The 14,472-nt window shown below is 42.7% G+C and overlaps 2 protein-coding genes across 2 annotated transcripts in view; one reads left to right on the forward strand and one right to left on the reverse strand.

Moving 5' to 3' along the window:
* The first annotated feature begins 2,818 nt into the window (after positions 1 to 2,818).
* LOC118386213 (calsequestrin-2-like) lies at positions 2,819 to 9,142 on the forward strand. Its single transcript, XM_035773761.1, has 11 exons — positions 2,819 to 3,448; positions 5,345 to 5,429; positions 5,592 to 5,692; positions 5,772 to 5,883; positions 6,529 to 6,602; positions 6,691 to 6,821; positions 7,143 to 7,188; positions 7,317 to 7,371; positions 7,903 to 8,003; positions 8,096 to 8,170; positions 8,301 to 9,142. Exons 1-11 carry the CDS (start codon positions 3,212 to 3,214, stop codon positions 8,514 to 8,516), a joined length of 1,233 nt encoding a protein of 410 aa, XP_035629654.1. The 5' UTR covers positions 2,819 to 3,211; the 3' UTR covers positions 8,517 to 9,142.
* Positions 9,143 to 13,162: 4,020 nt separating this feature from the next.
* The window catches only part of LOC118385827 (vang-like protein 1), a 52,924-nt gene continuing 51,614 nt past the window's right edge, over positions 13,163 to 14,472 (reverse strand). The window contains exons 8-9 of the mRNA XM_052522350.1: positions 13,957 to 14,191; positions 13,163 to 13,822 (exon numbers count right to left, since the gene is read on the reverse strand). Of these exons, the coding sequence (XP_052378310.1) occupies positions 13,562 to 13,822; positions 13,957 to 14,191 (496 nt within the window). The 3' untranslated portion in view covers positions 13,163 to 13,561. The remainder of the gene's footprint in view (positions 13,823 to 13,956; positions 14,192 to 14,472) is intronic.

The following is a 14,472-nucleotide window of genomic DNA, read 5'->3' on the forward strand; positions in this document are numbered from 1 at the left end:
TGGTGTTCTTCAGCTTGCAAGCCTCCCGCTTTTTCCTCCAAACATAAGGATGGTCATTATGGCCAAACAGTTTTATTTTTGTTTCATCAGACCAGAGGACATTTCTCCAAAAAATGCAATCTTTGTCCCGATGCGCAGTTGCAAACTGTAGTCTGGCTTTTTTAAGGCAGTTTTGTAGCAGTGGCTTCTTCCTTTCTGAGTGGCCTCTCAGGTTATGTCGATATAGGACTTGTTTTACTGTGGATATAGATACTTTTCTACCTGTTTCCTCCAGCATCTTCACAGGGTCCTTTGCTGTTGTTCAGGGATTGATTTGCACTTTTCTCACAAAAGTACGTTCATCTCTAGGAGACAGAATGCGTCTCCTTCCTGAGTGGTATGACGGCTGCATGGTCCCATAGTGTTTAGACTTGCGTTATATTGGTTGTACAGATGAACGTGGTACCTTTTAGGCATTTGGAAATTGCTCAGAAGGATGAACCAGACTTGTGGAGGTCTACAATTTTTTTTCTGCGGTCTTGGCTGATTTCTTTTGATTTTCCCATGATGTCAAGCAAAGAGGCATTGAGTTTGAAGGTAGACCTTGAAATACATCCACAGGTACACCTCCAATTGACTCAAATTATGTCAATTAGCCTATCAGAAGCTTCTAAAGCCATGACATCATTTTCTGTAATTATCCAAGCTATTTAAAGGCCCAGTTAACTTAGTGTATGTAAACTTCTGACCCACTGGAATTGTGATACAGGGAATTCTAAGTGAAATAATCTGTCTGTAAAAAATTGTTGGAAAAATTACTTGTGTCATGCACAAAGTAGATGTCCTAACCGACTTGCCAAAACTATAGTTTGTTTAGAAGAAATGTGTGGAGTGGTTGAAAAAACAAGTTTTAAGGACTCCATCCTAAGTGTATGTAAACGTCCAACTTCAACTATACTACCATGCGAATTGTAATTCATAACATATCATACGAAATGGATGCTGGACATCCACAAATCACATACCATACCAAACGTAACATTTCATACTAATTTGAGTCTCATAGATTGACTTTAACTATGTTATATCTAACCCCGAGTCCAGGTTGCACAAGTATGAAGAGAAGCTGCAATTCTCCTCTTCCTACAGCAGGGATGGTAAAGTATGGAGTTGACTCTGATATGTCCTGCAAGTGAACTCAACAAACACACAACCTTCCTTTTTTGCCAGTATAAAACTTAGCAATAGTAATCACTATCCATTTACAGTACATTGAAGTTGTGATAACACCAAGCACGGCCTGCTAGCAGGTTACTTCTTCATCAGAGACTCTGAGCCATACAATGTCCTGTAAGCCCAGGCTGTTCCATTTTAGCCCCAGTGACAATGAGAAAGCAGAGATATCGGGTTACTGTCTCTGCAAGGCTGAAAACAAACCTTGACAAAAAAGACTCATGTTACTGTCCTCATCAGTTAGACTACCCAGAGATACACATAGTCACACAGGCAGTGTACTCAAAGAAAATGGTGCCTGGGTCACACGTTTTATATTTTGCTGAGATAAAGCCTTTGTTTTGCTTTGCATATGGTCATTGGCAACAGGTAAACTACATGCTCACACAGCTCATGGACAGCTCATGATAATGGCTGGAATGGAGCAAATGGACTGGTATCAAATGCATGAAACCATGTGTTTGATGTATTTAATACCATTTCACCTATTCCACTCCAGCCATTACCACGAGCCCGTCCTCCCCAATTAAGGTGCCACCAACCCCCTGTGATATATGCATACATGTATACACAGCTGTTTCAGTGATTGTCAGCACATCCCTGGAGTCAAGGGTCAGGGGAAAAGTTTCAGTGTCAACGCATTTGGGGGACACTTTTGAAAAACTAGATGATTACTTCTGGATTACTTTTAAATTCAGAAAGGATGTTTGGGAAAAAATACATTATATCACACCTTTCTGTTTTCTCAATGGCATTAAATTCAGCATTGAAGTCTAACCACAAGTCAGAAACCACTAATGATGCTTCTTATGGAGTAAGTAATTAATTACAATTTTGGACAGGTAACTAGAAACTGTAATGGATTACATTTAGAAAGCAACCTACCCAATCCTGCCTAATATCCCAGTTAAGCCTACCCTCTCAAAGGAGAGTACATTTACCTTCTCTCCATAGGCTGTCGACAGGCACATGAATGCACGCACGCACACACACAACGTCAGAGTCTCCTTGTCTGATTATTCCTTTTGACTGTAACTGTAACCCCCAGCCAACACCTCCCCCTACCCTAGTCTGATTCCAACAGTATGCTCTAACAGACAACTGCACAGCAATGGGACAGCTAGTGTTAAAGTAGCCACTATAAAGCTATCGCAATTATATTCTAGTTGCATTCAGGCGCTGTCCATTAGCCTGTCACTGCATGCATCTATCAACATACACTAGACGTTGTGGAGTGGGACACTGTTAGCATAATGCTAACCTGTTGGGAACACCCGTTTGACGGTGCTGAGCACTGTTCAGGGGTCTCTTTTTATGCTCATGGTTACAAACCCAATCTGTAGTGACTGTTAGAACTGTAGATATGCAGGCCCCAGATTGCTATCATCCCAAAATCTCCTCAGCACAGCTCTCTCTCATTCCTCCCAACATGCCAAGTAGAAACGCCATGGTGTGAGAGTGTGAGCAGAGAGCAGAGGCCTGTTAAAACCCACTATCTCCTCTCTCCTCTCGTGCTTTTTCTCTCTCTATCTCTCTCACTCACCTATTTATTTTTAGCACTTAAACAACTGGTCTCCTAAAAATGGGCCTGTGTGTGGTGGCCAGGGGGAGAGGGTCGCTGCTATGTACGGTATCTAGCCCCCCAGCGCTCCAGGTCTGTGAGGTCTGTTCTTTCCCTTTGTCTTGGCTGGAGAGAGGGAGCAAGGGAGTGAAACAGGGAGAGAGAGGATCGCTGGTTCCTAAACAAGCCTTGGGCATTGGACTACAGAGGACTGCTTGGAAGGAGACTCAAGGAGATACTATAATTATACTATAATTTAAGGGCAACGTGTTATTCTACACCTCTCTATCTATTGTTTAAAAAAAAAAGTATTTTTCAATTTTGGGGAGTTTATTGAACTTCCTCAGCCTAAGTACTCTTGTGGAGGCCGTATCTAGTGATTAAAGGTTACTCTGTGATTCTCAGGGTGTGTGGTCGTTCATAACACGTCCCTAGACCATGCTTGCCCTGTGGCTGCTCCTGCTCCCGTGCCTGTCTCTGTCGCCGCTCGTTCAGACCGAGAAGGGACTGGAGTTCCCTCGCTATGACGGGAAAGACAGAGTCATCGACATCAATAACAAGAACTACCAGAAGGCCATGAAGAAGTACACCATGATGTGTCTGCTGTACCACAAACCCATCCCTGATGGGAAGGAGCTGCAGAAACAACACCTGATGACTGAGATGGTGCTGGAGGTAAGCCTGAGGAGGAGGAAGCCAGAAAAAGGGAGATGGTGAGTCTAGGAACGAGATGGTGAAGAAAAGATGAAGGAGGACAAGACAGAGAGAGAGATAAGGAGGAGAAGAAAGAGATGGTGGGTAGAGAAGAAAGAGAAGAGTTACTAGGGAGGGGGAGCACCTGGGCTGGACTGAGGTGATTTAACAATCTGGGGTCACTGGGTCAGCTAGACCCACTCCATAAATCATTACAGTACCTAGACATTAGAGTGTCCCAATGGGCACGGCACCCACAATTTACTGAAGTGGTTAAGAGTGAGAGCTAGAATGAGAGACTGTAATAAAACGTTGTCATAAAATGGCTGTCATTCAATTAAACATGATCAACTGATTAAGCTACCCCGTCACAAGTCAATCAGTGATTCTTATGACTTTGAGGTAGGTGTGTGTGTGTGTGTGTTCGCTAATGTTCTATGACGGCATCTATATTATAATGTCCTATGAATACATTTATAAGGTAAAGAGTACTTCATTTGAAGCTACTTCAAGTAAAGTGTCAGTTACTATCCCACTTAATATAATAATAATATATGCCATTTAGCTGACGCTTTTATCCAAAGCGACTTACAGTCATGTGTGCATACATTCTACGTATGGGTGGTCCCGGGAATCGAACCCACTACCCTGGCGTTACAAGCGCCATGCTCTACCAACTGAGCCAACTGAGCCACAGAAGGACCACTTCAGCAGAGCTGTGACAGTGGACTACTATGGCCTAATCTCCCCTCTCTAGCTGTCCTGTGCTCCTCATGGCTTGTGTTGAGTTAGAGTATGATGTGCAGCAGATAACCTGAGCACAGTCTCTCACTCCTAATAGCCCCAGATATTTAACTCACCACAGGTGTACTGGACTAAGGTTAGGGCCCTGGGTCATCATAATTAACATAATTACTTGCTCTATTGCTTCGCTACAGGTTATCTGTATAGGATTGCCATGTTCCACTATTTTATAAGGAGCCAACAGAGTGAGGTTTGTTTGAAGAGTCCACTTCTGGCCTTTCTTCATCACTCTGTCAGTGTTTCATCAACATACAGTATCTCATGCTTTGATAATGGCTACTTGTTCCATGTTGCATGTGGTAATGTATGTTGTGTTGTATTCTGTCTAGGCCTATGTGTTCTTTGTTTGGGTTTGCTAAAGGTTGAACAATGTACCACTTTGCTGAGTTGTCAAAAGTATGACAAAGACTTTCTTCTTGTCTACAACCAATGGAGAGTCCATGCTTCTAAATGTTAACAGCGATAACTGTATTCATAAAGTGCTTTTCAAACATGATGTTCAAAGCCCTGAATGATCACCTGTCAACGTATTATCTGGATGAAGACAGACTAATCACTGTTCCCCTCCTGATATTTCGGTCAGTCGGGTATTCTTAGCCTCAATTTGCCTTGGTATCTGTCAGAGCTCAAGGCCTTGGCTGGCAGACTCTCACCTATTGAGACCACAATGGCTGCAGGATTCTGGCATGGATATGGAGCATGGCACTTCTAGTCATCGTGTGTGTGTGTGTGTGTGTGTGTGTGTGTGTGTGTGTGTGTGTGTGTGTGTGTGTGTGTGTGTGTGTGTGTGTGTGTGTGTGTGTGTGTGTGTGTGTGTGTGTGTGTGTGTGTGTGTGTGTGTTGCCTTGGGGCTGTTCTGTTCTCTGGACCATTATCTACTCAATAACGTCACTCCAACTAAGCCTCATCTCAGCCCTGTTTGTTTGTCTGTCCCCCTGCCAAACATGCTTCAAACTGGATCATAGTTCCTGAGTGTAGAACAACAAGGGCTCTATTGGACACTGTTCCAATTTAAGTGTTATGACTGATGACATTGAAAGAATGTCACTAACTGACTTTTGTCTTCATCTCCAGCTGGCTGCTCAGGTTATGGAGGAAAAGGAGATTGGGTTTGGAATGGTAGACTCCCACGAAGACACCAAGGTTGCCAAGAAGCTGGGTAAGGAAACACATCAACACTTCAGTGCGAACTATAGTTGCTCGTCATTATTATTATACTACATGACTATGAAGCATACTACATGAAGCACCAAAAGTTTTTTTGTGAAGCATTCAGTGAATGGTTGTAAATAATGGTCTGTACTTGACCCTCTGACCCCAGGCCTGGTGGAAGAGGGCAGTGTGTATGTGTTCAAGGCAGACCGTGTGATTGAGTTTGACGGCATGCTCTCTGCCGACACCCTGGTGGAGTTCCTTCTAGACGTGAGTGGACTGGGGGTGCCCTCATTGATACTACTCACAGATCTAGGATCAGCTTACTGTTATGTTATTTTCTCTCTAGCTTTTGGAGGAGCCTGTGGAGGTGATAGGAAGTGCTCTGGAGCTGAGGGCCTTCGACAGGATGGAGGAAGACATCCGCCTAATTGGATATTTTAAGAACGAGGACTCAGAACGTGAGTGTGTGTGTGTGTCTGTCTTTCTGACTTTCTGACAATCTGTCTGTGTGTGTCTCTGTGTGTATGTGTTAAGGTTGTTTAAATGTGCTCCCTGTCTTGATAGTGTGGCCAGGGATGGATGGCTATTGGCTGATCCCCTGGCCTTGATAATAACCGGGGAATTTTAAACTCACCATCCCCATGGATTTACATGTCCAATTTTACCCTCCCTTCACACACAGCTGCGAGGGCCAAATATTTTTCCATTTATCGTAAGACACCGAATCGCGCTCATGATAAGCAAGGCGGCTGTCTCACACCTGACCGACTGTGGTAGCCTAAAACTAGGGGTCAACGGGACTCAGTTATTTCAGTATACGTATGTGTCAATGGCATCTCCCTAAAGACCAATCCTAGTCTAGCTAGCACACACAAGCTAGTAGACGCTCACAGACAGCTATGCTAAATGATAGCAGCAGAAGGGGAATTATTCTAAATGCTGAAGGTCTACCTCTGTTCAACGGATAAGAAATGGTGTAGTTATAGAGTAGTGGTTATACAGTAGTACACCATCTTCAAAAGAAGTCAAATGCCCTCTGCTCTCCTCCCTCCCTCCTCCCATCCACTCCTTTCTCTTCTTCATAAACCGCTCCTTTCCTCCAGACTACAGTGCATTCAAGGAGGCTGCAGAGCAGTTCCAACCCTACATCAAATTCTTTGCCACCTTTGAGAAAGCTGTGAGTATACAGACATCTTATGGCCTTGGTCTGTGAGAAGGGGTGCTGAAGAAGTTGGGTGCTGATTCTGGTGTCTGTGGTGTTTAAGGTGGCCAAGGAGCTGACCCTGAAAATGAACGAGGTAGATTTCTACGAGCCCTTCATGGAGGAGCCTGTCACCCTCCCTGACAGACCCAACTCTGAGGAGGAGATCGTGGCTTTCGTCACTGAACACAGAAGGTATGGTGTAATAGTTTTTTGGGGGTGGGTGCTTATATTTGTCCTGTGTTTTCTGCATATCCCATTTCTCCCTGAGAGTCAGGTCATGGCCAGGTCAGCGGCAACCCTGGAGCAATTAGGGTTACGTGCCTTGCTCAAGGGCACATCAACATATTTTCACCTTGTCGGCTCAGGATTCTAACTAGTGACATTTCGGTTACTGGTCCAAAACTCTATTCGCTAGGCTACCTGCAACCCTACTGCGGCTGTCAGAACAGGATCACTTCATTCTGATGATCTGATCAGTGGTCTGTGACTGATAGCGTTGTGTAATGTTTTCAGGCCAACACTGCGAAAGCTGCGTGCTGAGGACATGTTTGAGACATGGGTGAGTTTTTTTGTCATTTCATTTACCTTATGCAAGTTCAAGGGTTAATGCAAGAAAGGCAAGTACAACAGTAAGTGTGTTCATTTCTATCAAACCTTGGACAGCGTCTCATGATGTCTCATTTTCAGGAGGACGTTGTGGAGGGGAGCCATATAGTGGCCTTCGCAGAGGAGGAGGACCCTGGTAAAAAAAAATACATCCATATTACAGTAACATCAGCTTTGATCAGGGCCAACATCAGCTTTGATCAGGGCCAACATCAGCTTTGATCAGGACCAACATCAGCTTTGATCAGGACCAACATCAGCTTTGATCAGGGCCAACATCAGCTTTGATCAGGACCAACATCAGCTTTGATCAGGGCCAACATCAGCTTTGATCAGGGCCAACATCAGCTTTGATCAGGGCCAACATCAGCTTTGATCAGGGCCAACATCAGCTTTGATCAGGGCCAACATCAGCTTTGATCAGGGCCAACATCAGCTTTGATCAGGGCCAACATCAGCTTTGATCAGGGCCAACATCAGCTTTGATCAGGGCCAACATCAGCTTTGATCAGGGCCAACATCAGCTTTGCAACATAGGTTCCTATCAGTCTTATCTGAAACTGAGAATCACTGAAATGGTTCATAGCTTTCAGGAAATCAAACAAACTTCTCCTGGCATGATAAAACACAGACTAACCTTCTTAATGTGTTGTTTGGTGGTGTTCAGATGGTTATGAGTTCCTGGAGCTGCTGAAGGAGGTGGCTAGAGACAACACCCACCACCCTGGTCTCAGCATAATCTGGATCGACCCTGATGACTTCCCACTGGTGAGACACAGACAGACGGACGGACAGGATTACGTGAACTCAAGTCCCTACAGTTTCAGATCTCACAGTGTGTTCTCTCTCACTCTCCTCAGCTTATCCCCTACTGGGAGAAGACCTTCCAGGTGGACCTGTTCAAACCTCAGATCGGCGTGGTCAACGTTACTGACGTGAGTCCCCGAACAGCTCCAATACAGCATGAGGAATTGGTGGAAACCAGTCAGAAATTGTGAAACTTAGATCTAACTCACGATGGTCCATGACCTTTGGCCCCTGACCTCTCTCTCTTCCTCTGGACAGGCTGACAGCATCTGGCTGGAGATGGAAGAACAAGATCTGCTCACAGCCCAGAAGCTGGCGGACTGGATAGAGAACGTCCTGTCGGGCAAGGTCAACACAGAGGATGATGATGACGACGACGACGATGATGACGACTCTGATGATGACTCTGATGATGACTCTGATGATTCAGATGACTCTGATGATGATGAAGAAGACGACGACGATGATGAATAATTCAAAAACTGTGAATTTGTCATCTAGAATGAATAACATTGTTGTATAGTCTCTTTACTGTACTATCATCAAAGTTTAGGGTGAGAGAAATAGACTTAAACGCTTTTATAGAAGATTTTGTACAACGTGTCTGGCCTAAGTCAACGCTCTGCATTATAAGAAAACCCATTAACAGCATTTGTTTTTCATGAATCTGGAAAAAGATCTGTTGATAAACTGAAATCAATCTGAAAAAGAGAATTAACAATGTGCTGACAGACAGAGATACTTGAGAAGAACCCAAACAGTACTTTCCATCCTTCCCTTAATTCTACTAATTTATGAAAATGGTTGGCGACCAAGACAAAGACATAAATCAAAATTTTGTTTGATCAATGGGGCGGCAGGTAGCCTAGCGGTTAGAGCCTTGGGGCAGTAACCGAAAGGTTGCTAGATCGAATCCCCGAGCTGGCAAGGTATAAAGCTGTCATTCTTCCCCTGAACAAGGCAGTTAACCCACTGTTCCTAGGCCGTCATTGTAAATAAGAATTTGTTCTTAACTAACTTGCCTAGTTAAATAAAACAACATCTGTGAACTGCTGCTGTACACTATCCTAAACCTCAATAAAGTGTGCTATCTTTGTGTATTTTGCTGTCTCCAAACCATGTCCTCTAATGCATGCTTTGTGTGTAGATAATTGCATTTTAGGTTTGGACTTCAGTGCACACAGACCCTTCTCTCCATGCCACAGTGGCTATATCTTTGTTATTACTATTGGGTCCCGTCTGGCTCCGTTGGCAGAGCATGGTGTTTGGAATAACAGGGTCGTGGGGGCGCTGTGTGAAGATGTAAGACGCTCTGGATAAGAGTGCTAAATCAGTTCAATGTTAAATAAATAAATTCACACCTTGCAATGTCCACAACTCTTTTATTTAAATATATACACTACAGTTCAAAAGTTTGGTGTCACTTTGAAATTCACTTGTTTTTTTTTAAAGAAAAGCTATATTTTTGTCCATTAAAATAACATCAGATTGATCAGAAATACAGTGTAGACATTGTTGATGTTGTAAATGACTATTGTTGCTGGGAAAGGCTGATTTTTAATGGAATATCTACATTGGTGTACAGAAGCCCATTATCAACAACCCTCACTCCTGTGTTCCAATGACACATTGTGTTAGCTTATCCATAGTTCGCTAATTTATCCTTTTAAAAGGCTAATTGATCCTTAGAAAACCCTTTTGCAATTGTTAGCACAGCTGAAAACTGTTGTGCTACAATAGTCATTTACAACATTAACAAAGTCTACACTGTATTTCTGATAATTTTGTCTCATGTATTCTCACTCCATGTTTCTCTCCTTGTCTGTCTCTTTCCCTCCTTGACTCATCCCTCGTTCTCACTCTCCCTCAGTGGGCAAATAGAAGAGATGAATATGATGAAGTGGCAGGAGAGAGATCCCTGTGTTCTGTAAGCCCAGGGTGCAGTAGTGTGAAGGGGGCTTCAGATATGAACTCACTCTCTCTCGTCTTCAACTGGACAGTGCAGATAGACACTCTCTCACCCAATAGTCTCACTTACATACTTTCTAGTGCACAGACAAATACAAAGCACGACACACACCAACAATAAAGTAATGAGAATGTTGAAAATGTTCATACAAATATTTATTTTACAAATTTGAATCTTTATACAGTTATTGTAATTCCATATATGTAAATCTTAAAAAAAACACACCAGTGAAAACTTGAGACCGAATTGATCAGAACAACATTTAGGATGACAATTGTGCACTCGCACACACACCATACATTATTGGACGAACATACTTGCATACAATAACAAACACATTGAGCATACATCATATGTGTTTTAAAACAGAGGCACCTTTGTAATGAAGGAGACATACAAGGAGACAAATGCCCTGGTCGAATAGTTGAAAAATACATCCTTTCTCCCTTCCTTGAAGTAGTCACATATAGGAATTGGTTAGATTAGGGAAAGCAATTGGTTGGCAACCTTGCTTTGACCTATCCAACACTTAGAACCTGTGGTCACCTCAAGATAAAAACTAATAAAAGGGTGAATTCGAACAGACAAATATTCACAGCCATATTTGAATCATTATAAAATCCTCAAAAACATGTAACCCTTCGGTGACAATGATTGTACAATAACAAACAATTTCATTCTAATATAGTCTTGAATAATATGCACATGTAATAGGGAAGATTTGGCTAAAACAATACAATATTAAAACAAATACTGTATATTGAGTTCACAGAGATAAGCATAAAAATCCCATATCCGTGCCAGTTGTACAGCCTCTTTTGTGACTGTAGACTTCCCTCACTATAACGAGACTGTTGTCTGCACTCTGAACATCAATACTGAGGAACATACCATATCAAACAATGTAAAAAAAGACATGAGAAATGTATCATTTTGGCCTATTTGAATCACTTTCAGTACATGAAGATGCGTGTATGCAGACCTGGAGACAGTAGAGGAGAAGCTACGGTATCAGATCAGTCAGTCATGTCTGGGACAAAATGCATTACGAGAACCACTTCTCTGTGTGTATTCTCCACACTTCTCAAACACTCATAAAATAGGGACGAAAAGAGAGAATATTGTGACATCCTTCTTTAATCTGTTGTCTTCTCTCATATCTGAAGACAAAAAACTTGAGCCTCAATCGGATTCTCTTAGTTTACAAGGTTAGGTTCTGTAGAAATGTAATAATAGCTTTCTTTCATCTGGAGATAAGACACATTAATGCATGAATACATTTCTTCCGGTCATACTAGCTTCTTTGTTTGCTCAACTAGTATTCCGCAATAGTCTGCTTTGGGTTTGAGCCTATAACAGAGTCGGACAACCTCTTACAGATATGTCTAGGAATCCTGGGGAGTACAATAACAGAACCTTTTTCATCCATATAATTCCATAACTATACAGCCAAACTGTACAGCCAGGTAGAAAAGCATCAATCAAATCAAATATAACTTTTAAATAAAAACACAAGACATTACATACAGTTGAAGTCGGAAGTTTACATACACCTTAGCCAAATACATTTAAACTCAGTTTTTCACAATTCCTGACATTTAATCCTAGTAAAATGACATGTTTTAGGTCAGTTAGGATCACCAGTTTATGTCAGAATATTAGTAGAGAGAATAATTTATTTAAGCTTTGATTTCTTTCATCACATTCCCAGTGGGTCAGAAGTTTACATATACTCAATTAGTATTTGGTAGCATTGCCTTTGAATTGTTTATCTTGGGTCAAACATTTCAGGAAGTGTTCCACAAGCTTCCATTCCTCCTGACAGAGCTGGTGTAACTGAGTCAGGTGTGTAGGCCTCCTTGCTTGCACACATTTTTTCCAGTTCTGCCCACAAATTCTCTATAGGATTGAGGTCAGGGCTTCGTGATGGCCACTCCAATACCTTGACATTGTTGTCCTGATGTCTTGAGATGTTGCTTCAATAGATCCATATAATTTTCCTGCCCCATGATGCCATTGTGAAGTGCACCAGTCCCTCCTGTAGCAAAGCACCCCCACAACATGATGCTGCCACCCCTGTGCTTCATGGTTGGGATGGTGTTCTTCGGCTTGCAAGCCTCCATCCTTTTCCCTACAAACCGAACGATGGTCATTATGGCCAAACAGTTATATTTTTATTTCATCAGACCAGAGGACATTTCTCCAAAGAGTACGATATTTGTCCCCATGTGCAGTTGCAAACCGTAGTCTGGCTTTTTTATGGCGGTTTTGGAGCTGTGGCTTTTTCCTTGCTGAGCGGCCTCTCAGGTTATGTCATTTTAGGACTCGTATTACTATGGATAGAGATACTTTTGTACCCGTTTCCTCCAGCATCTTCACAAGGTCCATTGCTGTTGTTCTGGGATTGATTTGCACTTTTCGCACCAAAGTACATTCATCTCTCAGAGACAGAAAGCATCTCCTTCCTGAGCGGTATGACGGCTGCGTGGTCCCATAGTGTTAATACTTGCATACTATTGTTTGTACAGATGAACGTGGTACCTTCAGGCATTTGGAAATTGCTCCCAAGGATGAACCAAACTTGTGGAGGTCTATAATTTTTGTGGAGGTCTTGGCAGATTTCTTTTGATTTTCCAATGATGTCAAGCAAAGAGGCACTGAGTTTGAAGGTAGGCCTTGAAATACATCCACAGGTACACCTCCAATTGACTCAAATGATGACAATTATCAGAAGCTTCTAAAGCCATGACATCTTCTGGAATTGTCCAAGCTGCTTAAAGGCACAGTCAACTTAGTGTATGTAAACTTCTGACCCACTGGAATTGTGATACAGGGAATTCTAAGTGAAATAATCTGTCTGTAAACAATTGTTGGAAAAATTACTTGTGTCATGCACAAAGTAGATGTCCTAACCAACTTGCCAAAACTATAGTTTGTTAAGAAGAAATTTGTGGAGTGGTTGAAAAATGAGTTTTAATGACTCCAGCCTAAGTGTATGTAAACTTCCCACTCCAACCGTATATAAAAACACACATGTACAATCCATTAACTGTAAAGAAAAGCAATTCTTAGTTTGATAAACCTGAACTGTTTGTGATTATTAGGTAGTATTTCATTCATATTATATTATTATATTATCTCCCCCCACACACACACACACACAGAGGAAGAACAAAATGCAGGAGGGTCATCTACAGTGTATTGAAAACCCGCTGACAGAATTCAATGTTCCAGTGTGCCTCAGGACAATAGAAATCAGAGCATGTTCCCTAACACTCTCCATCGGTCATCTTCACTCCAAAAGAGCCATAGGGCTGGGGATCCCTACCATTTATTAACTATTATATGACCAGCTAACACTTCATCTTGTTACAATATCCAATATGCATCTGTTCATATCAATTACGTACAATAACAAATCTCAAAGTAGCCAAAATAATCTTTATAAACACTGGTAATATAAATAGAAGAGAAAAGCAAAATAGCATGAAAGTAAAAGAGGGTTTAAGAAACTGAACTCAAAAAGACACAGTTCTTCTACATGCATCTGTTAGACTGATGTTTCAGATTGGAGACTCAGGGTAAACTTGTGTGACTTTGGATCGACGTACTCCTCGGTCATTCGAATGTAGGGGATGGACTTGACTGTTACCGCTAGGCTGAAGTCTAGACACCTCAGTGAGAAGACTGTGTCCTCCTTTAGACCGCCAGTGACCGCAGCCTCGCTGACCAGAGTCCACTGACCGGCCATCCAGCGCTCTCGACCATACTGTAGCGTAGGACCAGGGGACAGGTAGGCCTCCAGGAATGCCTGAAGAGACACAGAAGCAGACACACACAATCATATTGCTATAGAGATTGTTATGTTGGGCCAAGGCCAAGAGATGTCTAGTAGTGACACTGGCCAGGGGATGATCTGGAACCAAGAAGTTGAAGCTTGCCTACCTTGGGGCTCATGTTGTGTGTGAGGCAGAAGGCCAAGTGTCTCTGGATGCTGTCCATGCTGTGGCAGTGCTGCCTTCTGGTGGTTCGGAGGTATTTCTGCAGGGTGCGGGCCATGGAGGGGAAGATGGCCAGGGCCGCTTCCCGTACGTCCATCACATCCCCAGGGGATGCTTTCTGCTCCTCCTGCTGCATCCGCCTCACATGCATGAAGGCCTCCTCCACAGCTACCACCAGCCTAACGTTACAACAATGTACAGAAAACATTCAGTATACTGTACACTCATCTGTTCTTGCATCCTACAAGTTATAAAAACACTCAGGCCAACATTTAGCCCTCAATTCTTATGTCCATCTATCGAAACCCTCATCTATATTTTAATCCTTACATTAAGCAGCATACTTATGTATCTTTCAGCTTTCTTCTTTTCCTTTCACACCACCTTTTTGTTTTTAAGTCACTCAGTCCCCCCTCCCCTCCCCCTCCTCTCCTCTCCTCCCCCTCCCCTCCCCCTCTCC

This window comes from Oncorhynchus keta, chromosome 7, assembly GCF_023373465.1.
Source record: "Oncorhynchus keta strain PuntledgeMale-10-30-2019 chromosome 7, Oket_V2, whole genome shotgun sequence".
Taxonomy (NCBI): domain Eukaryota; kingdom Metazoa; phylum Chordata; class Actinopteri; order Salmoniformes; family Salmonidae; genus Oncorhynchus; species Oncorhynchus keta.

Excerpts from the sequence above, each read along its gene's own strand:
- LOC118386213 (XM_035773761.1), top strand. The coding sequence starts at position 3,212 with ATGCTTGCCCTGTGGCTGCTCCTGCTCCCGTGCCTGTCTCTGTCGCCG. Across the intron at positions 5,430-5,591 it reads CAAGGTTGCCAAGAAGCTGG|GCCTGGTGGAAGAGGGCAGT; the intron begins GTAAGGAAACAC and ends CTCTGACCCCAG. Across the intron at positions 7,372-7,902 it reads CGCAGAGGAGGAGGACCCTG|ATGGTTATGAGTTCCTGGAG; the intron begins GTAAAAAAAAAT and ends GGTGGTGTTCAG.